At 52.0% G+C, this 17649-nt stretch overlaps 7 protein-coding genes across 7 annotated transcripts; 3 read left to right on the forward strand and 4 right to left on the reverse strand.

The window, feature by feature from the left end:
- Positions 1-78: 78 nt before the first annotated feature.
- HO173_012652 (uncharacterized protein) lies at positions 79-884 on the reverse strand (the record flags this gene model as incomplete). Its single annotated transcript, XM_037314487.1, has 2 exons — positions 79-159; positions 231-884. 2 exons carry the CDS (start codon positions 882-884, stop codon positions 79-81), a joined length of 735 nt encoding a protein of 244 aa, XP_037158596.1.
- Positions 885-1259: 375 nt separating this feature from the next.
- Positions 1260-2425, forward strand: HO173_012653 (uncharacterized protein; the record flags this gene model as incomplete). The annotated part of the gene is made up of 4 exons (XM_037314488.1): positions 1260-1279; positions 1845-1903; positions 2034-2163; positions 2233-2425. The coding sequence occupies 4 exons, from the start codon at positions 1260-1262 to the stop codon at positions 2423-2425; spliced, it is 402 nt and encodes a 133-aa protein (XP_037158597.1).
- Positions 2426-2957: 532 nt separating this feature from the next.
- On the forward strand, positions 2958-7606 carry HO173_012654 (uncharacterized protein; the record flags this gene model as incomplete). Its single annotated transcript, XM_037314489.1, has 5 exons — positions 2958-3492; positions 3539-3602; positions 3650-5692; positions 5743-6327; positions 6382-7606. The coding sequence occupies 5 exons, from the start codon at positions 2958-2960 to the stop codon at positions 7604-7606; spliced, it is 4452 nt and encodes a 1483-aa protein (XP_037158598.1).
- A 319-nt stretch (positions 7607-7925) lies between these two features.
- Positions 7926-9308, forward strand: HO173_012655 (uncharacterized protein; the record flags this gene model as incomplete). Its single annotated transcript, XM_037314490.1, has 1 exon — positions 7926-9308. One exon carries the CDS (start codon positions 7926-7928, stop codon positions 9306-9308), a length of 1383 nt encoding a protein of 460 aa, XP_037158599.1.
- Positions 9309-10398: 1090 nt separating this feature from the next.
- Positions 10399-12084, reverse strand: HO173_012656 (uncharacterized protein; the record flags this gene model as incomplete). Its single annotated transcript, XM_037314491.1, has 1 exon — positions 10399-12084. One exon carries the CDS (start codon positions 12082-12084, stop codon positions 10399-10401), a length of 1686 nt encoding a protein of 561 aa, XP_037158600.1.
- A 462-nt stretch (positions 12085-12546) lies between these two features.
- On the reverse strand, positions 12547-12903 carry HO173_012657 (uncharacterized protein; the record flags this gene model as incomplete). Its single annotated transcript, XM_037314492.1, has 1 exon — positions 12547-12903. The coding sequence occupies one exon, from the start codon at positions 12901-12903 to the stop codon at positions 12547-12549; it is 357 nt and encodes a 118-aa protein (XP_037158601.1).
- Positions 12904-13875: 972 nt separating this feature from the next.
- Positions 13876-16791, reverse strand: HO173_012658 (uncharacterized protein; the record flags this gene model as incomplete). The annotated part of the gene is made up of 10 exons (XM_037314493.1): positions 13876-14188; positions 14236-14309; positions 14515-15069; positions 15136-15318; positions 15431-16098; positions 16146-16266; positions 16338-16365; positions 16433-16446; positions 16503-16512; positions 16574-16791. The coding sequence occupies 10 exons, from the start codon at positions 16789-16791 to the stop codon at positions 13876-13878; spliced, it is 2184 nt and encodes a 727-aa protein (XP_037158602.1).
- Between the last annotated feature and the right edge of the window lie 858 nt (positions 16792-17649).

The raw sequence follows: 17649 nt of genomic DNA on the forward strand, positions 1-17649 counted from the left end.
CCATATAATCTCTTGTTCTCATCTATAATCATACCATTCTGTGCGTCCAGATAACTTTGATTGATTATACCCCGTCCATCATATTGACGGGGCCACACCGTCCCACGTAGCGTATCGTACACGCTCGTTCTGACGGTACTCCTCCCTCCGTCGGTCGTTCTAAGCACATCAATTTGATATCCTTTGGCTATGTTGGCTTCCTTGCTTGCCAAAAATCTTGTGCCCATTACAACGCCACTTCCGCCCAGAGCCAGGCAGGCAGCGGCCCCTCGACCTTCCACTATACCTCCTGCTGCAACTAGAGGTATACTTCCCATTCCCATCCCTCGTAACGAATCAGCCACCTCTGGAAGCAAGCTCACAATTCCAGCACCATGTGCTAGTCCGTGCCCTCCAGCATCAGAACCTTGAACGACAAGGACGTCTGGATGACAAGAACGGGCAACTTCAATTGCGTCCATGACTGTCCCAATCTGTATCCATATTTTTGTTTTCCCCTTGCTCACCTCTCTTATTTTTCTCGTCCACTCGACAAGGTCTTCGTTCTTCCTTGGTGCAAAGAACCACACCGCAGCGGGTATATGCTCCCTCAGAGCCTCCAGCGCTGTCTCCAGTTCGACACCCCAGTTGATAAAGCCCACACCAATGGGGAGGAAGTCTGAGCTCGACCCTGGAACAGGATTTTGCGCCACTTGATCTGCGACTTTTTGCAACTCCTTTTTCAGATCAGCCACGTCAGTACCCGCAGCGAGCCAGCCAAAGCCTCCAGCCTGAGACACTGCATACGCAAGCGGCGCTAGGGCTATCAGCCTCATTGGAGCGTTGGCTATGAGGGGGCTCCGGGTCCACGGGTATGCTGTGTTCAAAGTTGTAGTAGGTATCATCTTCGCAAATTCTATTGGCGCATGGCCACCTATCTCCAGAATTGGCAGGGGGTGGCAGAAGAACGACTGAGTGCGGTTCATTCCGCTGCGAGCACCAATCAAACCTCCCTAGTCTACGTCTTGGCGCCAGATTCTTGAGACAATGGTTGTCGAAAGCAGTTGTATCTCTTACCATCTCCATAGTATCGCATATTTTATTTTGCTTCAATTGCTCTTAGCTACAAATCTACACAACCAGTGCATCGAAGAAAGCCTCACGAGAAAACTTCCTGTAGTGCAAGGCATTGTGAAGCAGGAAAAGTGTTGTGAAAAGTCTGGGTTCAACTACAGACAGCAAGAGACTCAGCAGTATTCAAGGAGACAGGACTTGGGAAAATGGCGAATGCCCCAGACAGGTATGTGTGATTTTGAATGTATTTCTTCATATGATTCGGCATTTTGTTGCAGTCGTAAAGAACATCAAGATGGCTATGCAGGCCTTTAAATTCCAAAAATGTCAAATTCGTAGTGGGAACTATGGTTGGCAAGTCTTCATATGCCACCCAACTTACAACATGTTATGGCATGTGTACGATTAGTCGCCATCATCCAAGTGCGTTAGCTTTGATGCATCATTCACTTTGTGCACTCAAATTCACTTTCCAGTCCTTCATCTACTTTTGTTTGATCTTCACGCATTTTCCTCACATATCTATCGATCACGTGCCTTATGACCTGAGTCATGGCATCTCAACACTCTCGTGGTAGCCTGAGCCCTACATTTTCGGCCGACTACATTGCTCCTACGGGTGACTATGTGACTCGTCCATACACTACAAACTTAAGCACTACCCAGCACACATCTGTACACTCGCATATGAGGTCAGCTTCATTGCACATGTCAAGCATGAATCCCAACGCAGGCAACGCAGGCTACAGACGCGAGTCAAGACCTACAGCAGAGGATAACACGCAGCCTAGGTTCGAACTTTTTCTATTAGGTGACGGCGAGAAGAAAGTCACCGAAGAGGCAGATACACGTGAGTTCGATTTCCAGACCATCTCCATACCTCACAATCGATTCCCCAGATCTTTCTCCATATTACATCCCTACACAACTTTGCAGAGCGTTCCTTCCCTTTGCTAACATATGATGCTTCGTCCACTCAGGTATTCCCTCATCATCGATCTTCACTTTCAACAAGGAAGATCATACTCTCGGTAATCTTCTCCGCTCGCGACTTCTACAATCGCCACACGTCAAATTTGCCGGCTACAAAGTGCCTCATCCACTTGTCAGGTAAAGCCATTTCCCACGCAAATCTTCCAGGTGCCTGAAACTCTCTGCTAACACTCCTCGCCTCATAAGTAAATTTGAACTCCGAGTTCAGACTAATGGCACCCTCAGCCCTCGCGCCGCCCTAATGCAATGCTGCAAAGATCTGGTCAACGACCTGAGCATTCTAAGCCGCGAGTTCACCAAAGAATTCGAATTGAGGAAAATGGTAGGGGACGGAGCTAAGGCGGATGAGAAGAAGGACGATAAAAGGGCGGGGAGATGATAGGTCAGATTCACAAAAGGCGCAGCAATTTGCATAGCGATGAAGACTGGCGTCAGGCGTTGGCGGAAAACGGCATGAAGCTAGGAGCCGAACCCTCGAATAAGATCAGACCAGATACCAGAAGCAAAACGTTGTCATGAAAACATTCATGCCATGATTCAATACTCATAGTGTGAATGGGAGTGGAAATTTGGGTATCAACCTCGAATATTGTTGTCCGCACGATCAAACTGCTTCGGAAAGGAAGTAAAACAGCACAAGAAGCTCCTTGAATTTATTTTATCAGAGCCTTAAGGCATTGGTCACTTTCAACTGTCACTTTATCTGGCACCTGGCCTGCTGGACGACCTTATTTATTGTTACTTGGCAGCCTGACACCCTGAAGAGGCAAATCCCATACGTGCAAGTTAGCCGAGTAGGAGTAGCGCCCAAGAGTTCCAAAACATCGTCAGTTCGTCACGCTTGGATAATGGGCTCAGACTCCCTCACATCCCAGCTCTACATCTTTTTCCTTTGTCTGTACCGATAATTCATGTATTCAGCATCAAGTTCCTACCTGGGAGGGGGCAACAGCGCCCGTCCAGCCCCTCCCCAGTATGGACAGTCTTACCCCCAGCAAGGCCAGCAGCAACCAAACAGCACTCAACAGCTTGGCTACAATGCGCCTCAGCCTACTGGCTTTGGTGCAGCTCAGCTCCAACCTCAACATACAAGCTACCCAGGTCCGGGACAGCAGCAAAGCTTCCAAGCTTCGCAACAACAGCCACAGTACACCGGATACCCTACGCAAAACCAACAGCCTTCCCAGAACCAGCTTCCTCAACAACAGCCTTTTCAGACGGGACAGCCTCCTCAGCAGCAATTTACTCCGCAGAAGACAGGTCAAACCTCCTCCCAAATAGCCCAGTCTTTCTCCTCAACGCCTGCATCGCAACCTTCAGCGCCCCGAGTTACCGCATCAAGCACAAAAATACCTAAGATTCGGCTATCATATTTGACCGCCACGGATCAGGCGAAGTTTGAGCAGCTATTCAAATCGGCAGTAGGTGATGGACAAGCTTTAGATGGTAAGCAGCCAAGGAAGAGGTCGCTGCTACAACTAAAAAAACATAGGCGAGAAGGTCAAAGACTTGCTGATCCGATCGAAACTTCCCGGAACTGATCTTATGAAGATATGGTACGACATGCATGAGATCCTGGTGTCCAACAATTGACAATTTCTAGGACTCTCTCGGATACAACGAAGTCGGGTCAGCTCCTCTTTCCGGAGTTCGCTCTAGCCATGTACCTTTGCAATTTGAAGCTTGTGGGAAAAGAATTACCGCAAAGCTTGCCGGAAAAGATCATGAACGAAGTCTCTAGTATGGTGGATATCATTTCATTCGGCGTGCCTGACGATCGTCCTGTGGCGCCTCCTCGAAGCAATGCGCCCAATTTCAATGCTCCAACCTCAGCAAGTTCCGCCTCCGTAATTCAGCAGCCTCAGCCTCAGGCTTCGAACAGCCAGCTGCTGTCGCAGATTGCATCTCAACCGACAGGTTTCGCAGCGCAGTACATCCCACCTCAACCAACGGGCTTTGGAAATCAGCAAACCGGCTTCACATCACAGCCGACTAGCTTTCAGCAACAGCAGACAGGGTACCAGCAAAACGCACAAGCTACGGGTTACCAAGGTCCCAGGCCTCCCATGCCGCCAATGCCGACGGGTTATGGCTCGAATCTCTCTCCAGCACAGACTGGCAACCAACCGTCAATGCCTCTTAATGCTCAGCCTACGGGACGCCCTGGGCAGTGGGGGCTTGTGAACGCTCCGGCTTCAGGATTGCCAAATATTGATGCTCTACAACAGCGTATGATGCCCCAAGCAGGCCGTGAAGGAGGATATACAACGGCTGGACTGTCGGGTAGCGCTACGGTTCCGTGGGCTGTTACCAAGGATGAGAAGAAGATCTACGATCAGCTGTTCAAGGCCTGGGATGGATTCAACAAAGGCTTCATTGGTGGCGATGTTGCCATTGAGGTCATGGGCCAAAGCGGACTACCTAAAGCCGACCTCGAAAAGGTTTGGACTCTGTCCGATCCTAGTAATAAAGGAAGATTAGATATGGATGAGTTCGCTGTCGCTATGCATTTAATTTACAGGAAGCTGAATGGCTACCCCGTGCCTAATCAGCTGCCACCAGAGCTTGTCCCTCCATCGACAAGGAACTTCACGAATTCAATAGATACTGTCAAGTCGCTACTTTCACAAGATGCCGAAACCAGGAAAAGTACGGGTTCCTTCCTTCAACCGCAGAAAACGGGTGTTAGCTATCTGAAGAACCATTCATTCCGGAACGATTCGAACGGCATCACGCCAGGACGAAAGGATGCAACCATCTTTCGAAACAACGATGATGATATCGGGTACAGATCGAGTGCGCGCCGCAGGGTTGGTGGTGATGGACGTACTCCTTCACCCGCTCAATCAACATCACCATCTTCCGAAAGATCAAGTGATGATCTGTCGATCGAACAGCTGCGTAAGAAGATCCGAGAAAAGCAGGTATTGCTAGACGCAATTGACTTCAAGGATGAGAACGCTGCGGAAGAAGACGATGCTCTTGATCGAAGGGATCGTCGAGAGGCCGAGGACCTTTATCGACGCATACGGCGGATTCAAGAGGACATCGATAGCCATCCCAAAGCAACGCTGCGAAGCATTGATTCTAGCGCGGAACGAAGGACCTTGAAACGCCAATTGCAGAGATTGACAGACCGTCTCCCAGAACTAGCGTCTCAAGTCAGAAAGACAGAACGTAGCATTTCTGATGCCAAGATTGAATTATTCCGTATGAAAGATGCAAAAGCCCACCCCAGCAGCGCCTCCACGATCGTTGGTACTGGACCCGGCGGGGCTGTCACAGAGGCAGATAGACTCAAGGCGCGCGCGAAAGCAATGATGCAGCAACGCTCTGCGGCTCTGACAGGTAAAGGTGCTCCCGCCAGCGGAGATGACAGCGGTGCCGCTGCAAGACGCTTGGAGGAGGAGAATTCAAAAGCTAAGAGTGAACGGGAGAATAATGAAAATATGATCAAAGATGTGGAAGACAGCGTACGAGACTTTTCTCGTGGTCTTGAGGATACTCTGATGCAGGATGGTGAGGATGCGAGCAGTGAGCACGAAAGACGGAGGTGGGAGGACGGCCTGGGTGTCGAGGATGAAGTGAGAGACTTCATCTTTGATTTGCAGAGGAGTAGTCGTAGTGCCAAAGTACGAAGTGAAGAGTGGGTCCTTCTTCCTAGCACGATGCTGGGCTTCTGCTGATAACCTCTAGTACTGGTAGTACTCGTTCCGATGAAAATGGCCGAGGTCCCTCTCGTAAAGATAGCTCGCGTGACCTTACACCGACCAGCCATGACAGGAAGCCCGAGTCTCGGGAAACTTCAAGACCAGCAGCTGCTTCTGCTTCTGCAGGCTCTTACTCATCCTACAAGACCGGCGAAGATCGAGCCGCATTCATAAAGCAGCAGGCAGAGCAGCGTATGGCCGAACGTCTTGCAGCTCTTGGCTTAAAACCACCAACTAAGTCTGGTGAATCTGCCCAGCAGAGACAAGAACGCGAAGCCAAGGAACGTCAAGAACGAGTCCGTCAAGCTGAGGCAGAGGATACCAAGCGAGAAGAAGAGAGGCAACGTAGGCTTGCCGATGAGCAACCGTCTGCTCCAGAAATTAGCAAGTCCTCCAAAAAGCCACCTCCTCCACCAACGCGAAACCGTAGAGCAGACAGTGCCGCGCAGCGTGAGGAAGTCAAACGGCAACAAGACGATGATGCCCTCAGGGCCGAAGCCGAGCAGCAAGGAAAGGAGCAAGCGATCAAAGATCAGCAGCGGGTCCAACAGTCAGAGACCAAGGGCATGGAGTAAGTCACGATGAAGGGTGAAGATACCGACGCAGAAGCTAATAGAGCGTACAGAAACGAAGCTCAACGACAGGAACATGACCTGGCCCAAGAGCGTGAAGCTTCGCAGGCTCGTCTTAAAGCGCTAGAAGAGCAGGTCAAGCAAGGTAAAGTTAAGAAGCAGGAGGAGAAGCGCAGGAAGCAAGCCGCGGAGAGAGAAGCAAAGGAGAAGGAAGCTAAGCTTGCAGCTCAGCGAGCAGAGCTGGAAGCTGCAAAGGAACGGGAACGGCAGCTACAGTTGCAATTGGAGAGCCTAGGCGACGAAGATTCGTCTGACGAGGATGGACCTCAAGAGATTACGCCACAAGAGACTACGCCATTGAACAGTCAGGTGCTCTCAAGAGAAGGTAGTGTCCAGGCGTCTAATCGCTCATCACCGCCATTTGCGCCTGCGGCCAAGGCCGAAGCTTCAATGAGTCCACCTCCAGCGCCCGTCCAAAGTCCTCCTGCGGCACCAGCTCTTTCACCGCCAGCACCAGCACCGTCGTCATCATCTTCATACGGTGCAGATACCAAGAACCCATTCTTCAAAAAGATGAATCAAGCTAATGAAACGGCCGCTACGCCGCCATCCATTGCCTCACCAAACACTGCTGCCGAATCCACAAATCCTTTCCATCGTTTGACTCAACAGCAGGAATCCGCAAAGTCTCAAACGCTTCCTCCACCTCTCACTTCTACCCCGACCGGCGACCGCCCATCACGAGTTCGTCCGGAAGAAGATGAATGGTCCGTTGTTGACTCTACCTCGTCCTCAGATGACGAAGAGGATACCAATAAACCAACAGGAGGTAGCGCGAAACAACTCGCTTCCATGCTGTTCGGCACAATGGCACCCCCCAGGCCCTTATCAGCTATGGATGATAAAAAGACTATGGAAAGCCCAACTAGCCCAACACCCCCAACACCAAGTACAGCTACGGCCATGTCTCCACCGCCACCCCCACCCATGCCGGGAAGTTTCGATGACGGAGAACCTCCAGCTGCACCCCCACCCCCACCACCGCCTATGCCGACGTCAGGCGCTCCGCCTGCACCTCCGCCTCCACCACCACCGCCTGGAATGACAGGTGCACCACCAGCGCCTCCGCCACCACCGCCTGGAATATCGAGTGGTCCGCCAGGTGGAAAGCCGAGTATAGGAGGCTTACTGGGCGACATTCAGAAGGGAACAGGTTTAAAGAAGGTTCAAACCAAGGATAGGAGTACAGCTAGTACTGCTGGGCGAGTGCTAGACTAAATTGAGATACGAGTGGAGGGAAAGGAGATTCGGGCTTCTCATACATGGTAAGGGCGGTCACTGGAGAAGGACTGGAAGAGGTCGCTTCACTGTATCAATCATTTGTAATATAAGTAAGCTCAAATTGGGAAGACAGACAACAAATGTTCAAGTGTTTTGCCTCTACTAGACGGAGATACATGAAGTATTTGGGCCTCATGGTGGCCGACTGTTGAGTCGACAGCTCATGTTACAACTCGCTAGCGCCACGGGAAACGCCAAGATTTTGTGAATTTGCCCGCACAAAATCCACGACTACGACTTTGTTACGGCCATCAATATGCCTGGCCCCACGAATACTCTGCTGATCGAAGGCTCCTTTGAGGAGCTTGCCGATGAACTCGCACATTACGTCGATGAGGTCCAAAAGAAACAAACTCCGGACAACGCCAACATTCAAGCAGAAATCACGCCTCTGTTGGAGAAGGGGCAGAAGGATGAAGTGCTCAAAAAGCTCGTCACTGCCAGCGATGTGCTGAATACCGCTCCGGAGAAGGGTGGGCTGCCTGTCTGCACAACTTTTTTCAGGGCATGTGCTAAAGATCAGGATACAGAATTCATAGCAGCCTACAACCTCCTCATCCACCTAGTCCGCCAATCACCGAACCTCGACAAATTCCTCCCCAAAATCTGCCAGAACCTTTCCGCCCCCATAAAGTCCTCCCCAAACAATGGCCCCGGCCTCGCCCTTTCCATCCTGACCACGATCTTCAACATCCTCCCCCCAACGAATGACACCCGCTACCACGTCTTCCTCGCAGTCCTGCGCGTCGTACGCAGCTCTTCCTCCTTCGAACTCCTCCGGCCGCAACTCAAGAATCTAGACAGCTGGATCGCAGCGTGGGAGACTGACGAAGAAGACCAACGCAAATTGTATCTCGAAATCGCCAATGTCGCCGCGGAGGCGGGCGAAGATGCGCAGTCATATCTCTATCTACTCCGAACCCTACGCGCCATCCCCGCCGACGAGGTCTCCTCGCCAGACTCCCACAACCTCGCGATCCGTGCGCTCAAGGCCGCTCTCTCCCATCCCTCGCACTTCGACTTCCAAGACCTCACCTCCAGCGATCCGATCCAAGCGCTCCGCAAGTCGGAACCAGAATGGTATGAACTGCTTGAAATATTCAACGCCGAGCTGCTGGACGACTACAATGACTTCCTCGAATCCCACGACGACTTCTTGTCCGACGCGTCCCTTGATGCGGCAGTTCTGCATCGGAAAATGCGCCTGCTCACGCTCGCTTCGCTGGCCGCGAGCACACAAAGTCGGAGTCTGCCATATCAGCATATAGCCCGCGCCCTACAGATCCCCAGTGAGGATGTAGAGATGTGGGTGATCGATGTGATCCGCGCCGGGCTCGTGGAGGGCAAGCTGTCCCAGCTCAACCAAACCTTCCTCATACATCGGAGCACGTATCGCGTGTTTGGGGAGAAGCAATGGACCGAGGTGCAAGGGCGGTTGGATACGTGGAGGACGAGTCTGGAAGGAGTCCTCGCCGTGGTGAGACAGGAGCGGATAAAGATGTTGGGGGAGCGGGAGAGAGAGTTGAAGGAGTTGGAGGGTAGGATGAACGGCGGGGGCGGCGGCGGGAGTGGCGGAACGGGTCGAGGGATGGGTGGAGGCAGGAATCCGAGGGATGGGTTCGAGATGGGGCTTGACTGAAGTCACGAGCGGTGGCGGCCCGGTGGCACGACGACCATGATATCAAAAGCGATGGCTGAGGTAATAGCATCAGCGGCTTTGACTGGATTCGTCACCGCCACTGACAACGGTCCTGATGTTTGTGGCCATCAAAGCTTCAAAATCCTCTTCCACATCCCTTTTCCCTTCCCAAAAGTACCTACGAGTACTATGCCTAATCCCAGTCTCCAACAATAGCTACCTTATCCACCACCGCATTCCCCCCCCCCCCCAAAGAAAAAAACCCCCAGCCTGCCACTTTCCCCAAATCCACAGGCACGCAAGTACCCCATCTACCATCTCCACCACCCACCGCTCCCACGCTCCTCTTCTCCAGCCTCATCATTACCCATCAGGGTTACGCTCACCGGCCATTGCATCGACCCGACCCCAGCCCCGATTGACGAACGCCGCAGAACCCCTACATCCTGCTTCTCACAGAGTAGGTAGGTAGCGCGTGGTAGTCGGCCAGTAACGATCCGAAGACGGGGTTCCGCCAAACGGCCCGGGCTGCCTTCATGACCTTTCTATACGCAGATGTCATTCTTCTCGCGCGACTTTCCCCACCATCGATCGATCGATCCATCATCCCCTTAGCCTCATCGGTCACTCGTGTTATATGCTACCAAACCTCCGTGAACCGGTCGAAGAGATTATCTTTTCCCGAGCTCATGACCACTTTCTTTATCATTTTCGCCGGTTGGCGAATGGGATCGTTTTCGCCACACTTGCCCACGTGGCGGCGATCGAGTCCAGCCTCCGGGTGATATTGCCGGCCGGCGACTCCTCAGACTGGATTATTGGGAACGAAGGGAGACGGGGATGGAGGGCTCGGATGGTTGTTGGAGTGGGTTGGAAAGGTCAAGGATAAAGGGTCTTCGTCAGGATCTGGTGAGCACTTCGAACCCGTGTCGAGGTTCACGTTGCATAGCGGTACGGGGATGGGTGAAACGGTTGTTAAAGGAGAGACGAATGGCCCAGTGACTGGAAGTCCACAGGATTGGAACGACGCTAAATGGTATCTTCCGCATCGCATAGGCAGGCAACAGGAACCGTTCCACACGCCCGCTGCCTAGACATCCGGAGGCCGATATCCAACGCGATGCCACGAACTCGTCAGGTGGCCTCGGAAGTTATAATTCGAGTCGTAATCACTTGGCTGGGTGTTGTACGCCTCGTCGACAGCCTTGACGACAAACCATCTCCCGGCCTGCTGCCGCGGGACGACCCATCTCCATCTCGTCCACGCCCAAGCCTTTGCACCTTTTCCCTTGTCCGACAGGAGCTCCGCCTGATGCCAAGTCCGTCCGTTATCGGCACTAACATCTACGCGGACGATCCTCCTCCCTCCACCAGAGAAACTGTAACCCTCCACGGCGACCGAATCTTCCTCTAGTCCATACAGTCGTAAGTACTTGCGATCGGCTTGTGAGTGGGGAGAGAGGTCGCGAAGGGAAGTGATGGCGCTCTGCACCGGCATCTCCTGGATAGCTGGCGCAGTACCCCAGTCCGGGTTGCCGCCTACATTAGGCCCGAAGCATTTGTAATCTCTCTGCTGCCACTGGGACGAAGACTCGTCCTCGGATAAAATGATCCGATTGACCCATTTCACACTACGTGCCGCGACGGTGCCCGGTACGAGAACCCGGAGGGGATAGCCATGATCTGGCGGCAGCGGCTTCCCATTCATCTCGTACGCGAGCAGGACATCGCCGCGTCGATCTACAGCTTTGTCAATGGGTATCGAGGCCCCGTACGCTTCGGCGCCCATGAATTGCGCATGGCGCACCTCGTCCGGGTACTCATCGACAGGGAAGCCTGCATCAGCGAGTACGTCGCGCAGGCGGACGCCCGTCCATTCAGAAGTGGATATACCGCCTACGTTCCATTGGAGGCCCTTGGTGGAGCGGGATTCCTGGGTCATGTTTTTGCGGCGGTTGCCTGAGCACTGCAGTGTAGCTGTGACTGTTGTAGATTCGAAGTTATCCTTCAAGTCTTTGAGGCTGTACTCTTTCTCTTCGCCGTTGGGCAGCTCAACGACGATCTTGTGGTCAGATTCCGAGGTGGATGGTACCCACATGTGGTTCCTCACGTAGAAAATGTCGTTCGGGGTGACAAAAGCACCCAGTCCCTCCGTAGGCGTTTCGGCATTACAGGGGCGTGAAGTGTGAACATGCAGCCTCTTATCCCGCCTGGGATCATTCTCAAACGGATCATGAAGGTCCTCGACAGGCACTTGCCCGTCGACCAGATCCCCGGGGTCAATGTCCCCAATGTAGTATGATTCAAGGATATCGTACACTTCTTGCTTCATGTGCACCGTGAAAATACTCCAGTATTGATCGACGGGGCCGCCGACGGCTCTCAGAATGACTTCTCCACCTGGGTGACCGGGAATCCAATCTGTGATGTCGTAGACCCGCGCGCCCCTGGTGACCCATTTTGTCTCAGCATCGCGCCCGTGTTTCTGTACTTCCGCTAGCCGTATCTTGCGCCTTTCCGGAGTATGGGAAATAGGAACTTCGGCATGAGCGATTGGGGCATTGATGAGGCAAAATGCTATTGTACCTGCCAGGATAGCAGCGCTTGCGCATGCTGACTTGGTGACGAGTGAGGACGTTCTAAGAGTTTTCCTTGCGGTGGAGTAGGCGTGTGAGAGAGGCTTCGGATGGCCACAGCTGCTGAGGTTGCGGGCAGCACCATAATAAACATTCCTGCGTATAATTGTGGTGACGACCACGTGGAGTCTTTGCTTCATTGCTCTGCACACACCTTGGTCGACAGGCTTCAACTTCAAAAAAAGAGCAAAAGAGTGTGAGCCGACATGGTCATGGCAACCAGGGGCGAAAAGGAATAAAAGGAATACAAGGAATGATTTTGTATTTATCAAAGAGTTGTCCAGTCACCAGTGGCCATTGAAGCCTCTCGGCGATTTCGGGTTTCTGATCGACGTTGATTTACGCGCTGGGGATGACTTGGCAAAATCACGCAAGAGTCAAGACGCGAAAAAGAAGCAAGGAACACGCCCATCTGCAACTTGGATGTCACGTCAGTCAAGCAGTCCAATGAGGAAACGACTTTGACCGTGGTGTTAGCGTTAAGGTGCGGTAAGTACGTGCCCAAACTCATGTAACCGCACCGTGCTCTCCAAGCTGTATCCCAATGGGATCCTTAGTATAGCGATCCCTTCCGCCACACTCTCCTCCCTCTCCGATCAACATCAAATTCCGATACCGTGATCCCTCCTGAAGCCAATCGTATCCCTTGCATGGCTCGCCAAGCGTCCGCCAAACGCATCAACCGCGACGTCTTTCACCTCACAGAATTGATTCCTCACGGTCCTGCAGAATGATAATTCAATCAGGCGTTCGCGAAGCAGACGTTGTATTGCTGGCGTGCAAATCCTACAATAGCCTCTCCCGCTGTCCCACGGGGAAAAGGCACGCGAGAGGCACTGGCCGGGAAGTTCATCTGAGCCGGTGGTTCCCGGTTCGCGAGATACTACTCCCTCCAAACCCTGCAGTTGACGGCCGTTGCGGGTGATGCCCAACACGGCCGCGTTGATTCGGATATCCATCCGTGACCCCGGGCAGAATGTTTTGATCTGAGGTGGTTGAGGCTACGGAGAGGAATGTTGCTTTCGTCGGTCGCTGTTCTCAGAGTGGAGGAATCGGCTACAGAGTAGAGTAGGTGGTAGATGGGTTACGAATGCTCATCTTTCAAACAATGGTAATGATCAGCCGAAATTTCCCACCGCATGTAATCTATCCATCTCATGCTCATCATCTCATCCCATTTCATTTCATCTCATCTCGTCTCGTCTCATCTCCTCTCCTAAGACCTAAAGTAGGCGCTTGTGTGTGAGATGAAACAACCGCCGGCAGCCTCAACCTTCTTCTCCGAAGTGAAAGTGAAAAGTAAAAAGTGAAAAGCAACGGGTGTGGCCAAATAAAGTACTTTACTTTACGGTCTCATGTCGTCGAAATAGGGTTGGCTTCTTTCCTCGCTCTGGCTTGCCCGTTTCAAGCTCAGATGGCAGGGTGCCAACCAATCAACCAATCAGCCAATCCACCAATCATTCTTCTACTTTCTTACCCATTCAAACACAACAACAACACTAACAATAATAATAATGTCAATGTTACATCACTCGCCGCAGGTTTCGCTAAAGATGCAGCAGATGCCTGCCTCCTTCACCATCTTTCTCGTATTCTGTATATATATATGATACACCCCCATGCCACGCTATGCCATTGTGCTAAAGCCATCCCCCTCCAATTTCGATCCTTGACAAATATCAATCTGTCAGCACGAATAAAATCTCCTCATAGCCTGGCCTCACAGTCCTGATGATGTCGACAAGATTTGTCACCATAGCAAGCCTCGAATCACTTCTCGTATTTCCGAAACGTCCGTCACACCGGCAAGCCTGAAGCCATCTCTCGAGCAATTCCTCATCAGCCATGACCCTCATCTCCCAGACAGCGGCCGAACGTCCGGCAAGAAACCCCACCTTCACGCCCCTCACCAAGCTCTCGGCCTCTCACTCTCAGAGTCGACAATTGACAACCTGCAACCCCAGCTCCCTAATCATGCTCACCCAATCCACGTCCTCCCTGCCCCCGTCGACGCCCTCCCTTCTCAGCTCGTCTCTCCGCCTCTCCTGCCTCTCGTAGACAATCTCCAATAGCTGCCTTGCAGCCACTACATTCCTGCCCACACTATCCTCCTCCATCTTCTTCACCAACGCTAGGATCTCCATGCGCTCATCTTGGCTTTTGGAGACGAAGCCGGACATGAACAGTGGGAAGACGATGAACTTGCGCTCCAGATGATTGTGGGCGACAATTTCACGGGCCAATCTGAGAATTTCCCCCCACATTGAGAGACCTCGTGGATGAGGGATGACGGCGATAGGAGACGTTGTGTGCTGTACATGGAGGTGTGAGAGTAGATGAGGCAGGCGCGGTAGAGCGCGAATGACTATAAATTATATTAGCAACCATCCCTATAGCGGCTTCTAGGCAAAAACATTTTCATTTTGAGAAGAAATTTGTGAGCTTCTGGGAACCTGACATGCCCCCAACGAACAAGTGGCGTAGATCGCCCCCGGACGGATCAACAGAAACTGCTTGTAGACGAACACTGCTAGCTCTCAAAAGCAAGGAAAATAGGGTCGGTCACTCACATGTTCAAAAATGCCTCTGGCCCCCACCGGCAAGATCTGGTTGCAGTAACCGCTCGCCACGGACACAGGCATTTGAACATTCCACGTCCTTCTCAACGTGTCTTGCAGTACGCCAATCCTCTCGTGCCGGCTCTGCATAACAGCATGACTCCTATCATTGGGGTTCTGCTTCTCCTCTGCCCGAATGTCCCTCGCCAATAGCCCTAGCTCCGCTGCCAAAATGCTAATGCGGCGATGGAAGGCGAGAGCGCTAGGCAAGGCTTCATGACCGTTCGGTGAAGCAAGCCCACGCGAAGGAGAAGCATAGTCATAGGTGTGGTAGGGATTCTGGGGGTCCATGCCTGATGGTAGCATATTATTACGGAGCATTGTTTCAATGAATTCGCCGTTGCCCATGCCCGAGAGGACCACGTGGGTATCTATGCTAGCAACCCACCAGACGATGAACGAGTAAGGCTCGTGGCCATACATCTCGCGGCGGAGAAGCGTGATGCGAAGTAGTTGGCCGATGTGCTGAGACCACAGCGAGAGACCCCGCGGTTCGCCAGCTGCGATCTGGACGGCAATGTTAGTGGGTCAATTCAGGGAGGGTATTGGAACGTGAGACATTGCTGGTCTTACCTCGTATAGGAGGAGAATAAAATGGGTGAGAAAGACGCCGTCCGAAGTCAGGTCTTGCTCGGTTCTCAGGCTGGATTGCAGGGATGGAAGCGCCTGCTGGTAATGCTGTAAAGCGTCCAGGTTGGGGACACCGTTCTTGTAGGACATGCTCAACGCAGAGAATGCCATCAGGGCATGGTAAAGCTGTGGAAGAACCTGATCAGCCCAGCTGCCCGACGAATGCCTTCATGGGCGTCTCCTCCAGAGCTGCATTCCCCAGCCATGCCTTCAATGAAGCAGCTCAACATTGACGTACCGGTAGAAAGCTAGCAGCCTGTCGTTCGAACACGTCCGGCGCTGATAAAGCTCCAGTCTCCAAAGACGTCCCTAAGGAATCTCGGTGGACCTGAGCTAGATGGCGATGCACATAACTCTTGTAGTAGTACACCAATTGATGATCCCGTCCATCTTTGTGAGCCATCCTCATCAGCGGCGTATTGTCATACGAGAATCTAAAGTAGTCGGCACGATGTGCAGATCCCGCAGAAGACGGAAGCGAAAGAGTCGGCGTCCTCGATGATCGCCCTTGAACGACAGCACTCGTTGGTGACCCCAATTTGCGTGTATCGTCTTCGAAGATTCTCAAGATCACGATGTCTGGGTCATCGGATGTCTGACTATCATTGAAATCGGTACCGTTTGGGTCATTATATTGCGTCTGGTCGTTGCTGAACTGGTCGCTTAGTTCGCTTCCTGGTCCCTTTGTTGGTGTGCTCTTCGGCGAGATCCGATCATGACGGTTGTCTTTGTACTCGTCAAATTCTGCAAAACTCGAAGGGTTCACCACGAGATGGTAAGACCCAGGGATTCTAAATTCAGCCTTCTTCTCTCGATCCTCGTCGTTGGTCAAAGCTGAGAAGGGAGGGAGCAGATCCTCCTGTTGTGGGCTCGTGCGTTGACGCTTGAATGGTCGGGGTAGGGATGCTGCCAAGGTTGAGCTAACAGGCTGAAGCAGGACAGGGAGAACATACGATCCCAAACCGGTCCTCCTGTTCCTGCTACACGGGCCATCTTTTCGACCACTCTCGGCGTGTCATCCTTAAATGAAAGTCGAGGATTGTAGTCACACGGATGTCCTAGGCGAGAACATGGCTAGAACAGAATGTAATGTTTAGCACTTCAACAAATCTATTGCAAAGGATGTGGCAGCATGTCTGACTTACTGTGCATTCAGGTCTAGCCTCGTCACATCTGAAAAGACGAACAGAAGATTAGTAAACGCTTGCTGTTGCAGGACAGCGTCAGAGGAGGGACCGACTTGACCTTGCGTGTCTGCAAGCATGTCAGTATCAAAAGTAGTATTTCGGGCCTGCTGGGGAAGTAATTACTCGACATGTCCTGAATCTTCAATGTCAGCCAGAGAGCCCAGCAGAAACTGATTTGGAGAAGGAAGACTTACCAACATCCGAACCTTGACCTTGGGGGCAGACGAGTCCTGGGCACGTTCACAATCGCATTGACTGTGGGATCCGCCTTGTCGAAGGCGTCAGGATCGGAGACCAACTGATATCTAGGTGCAATAGCTGCCAGTTGAGCTTTTCGAGCCTTGCCTTGCTTCTGAGGCTTGGATATGGAGGCAATCGGCCTGCCTTGCATTTGGAGGACGGCGGCGGTCATTGAAAAGGCTTTGTCGCCGCTGAGGTGGACAATTGATTGTTGAGATGATGGATGCTTTGTGAAGTTAAGCTTGGTGGAGTCCGACCAGTCGGTCTAATTGTCGAGGTTCTTGGAGGTGTGTATGATTTCCTCCAAGTGGTGGGATGGTGGTGTCTTGCGTAGTGGGGCTTTTGCGAGTATGCCTTGGCGAGGGGCAAAGCGTGCTATAGAACGACAGACGGGGGGGATGTTGAAACAGGCTGTGTGGTATGACGAATAAGATACCTTGGCGGAAGAGAGAGGTCCTTGTAATGTCCTTAACTATCATGTCCTATACAGCGGGGTTGAATCGTTCGTAAGGTTGAGACCCTGTCGAATCTGATCGAGGCTAATTTCTGGATGAGTCTGGGATGGCGGATGGCATGAAACAGTGATGAAGCGAATTCAAGCACTGCATGTGTGAGGCGTATGCAACACTGGATAGAGCAAGTAAAACGCAAGCTACGGATTCAGCCTCCGTGGAGAAAGTACGGTGGGCGAGTGATGCGGCTATCAGTTCCCCCATATAAGCATAGATGCTATGCTCCGGAAGAAGGGTGCTTGCTTTTAGATGTACATTATTTATTGCAGGGAGTGCAGAAGGCAGGGGAAGAGGATGATAGCTTGTATAATCATCCTATGACAGGAAATGATAAGTGGGATGCTATACAGGAAGGAGGAGGGAGGGATATGCAAGCTGCTAAGAGGGAAAGTGCCTCAGTAATGATTAAAGTATCAAGTCATCAGATGTGTAATGTGTGGAGAAAAGGCAAATGATGATATTTTTGATTTGACAGTATGAACTAGAAGGGATAAATGTTAAATAATGATAATGATAAT

The sequence above is a fragment of the Letharia columbiana genome (assembly GCF_014066305.1).
Source record: "Letharia columbiana isolate WasteWater2 chromosome Unknown Sc0000089_s0, whole genome shotgun sequence".
Lineage (NCBI taxonomy): Eukaryota > Fungi > Ascomycota > Lecanoromycetes > Lecanorales > Parmeliaceae > Letharia > Letharia columbiana.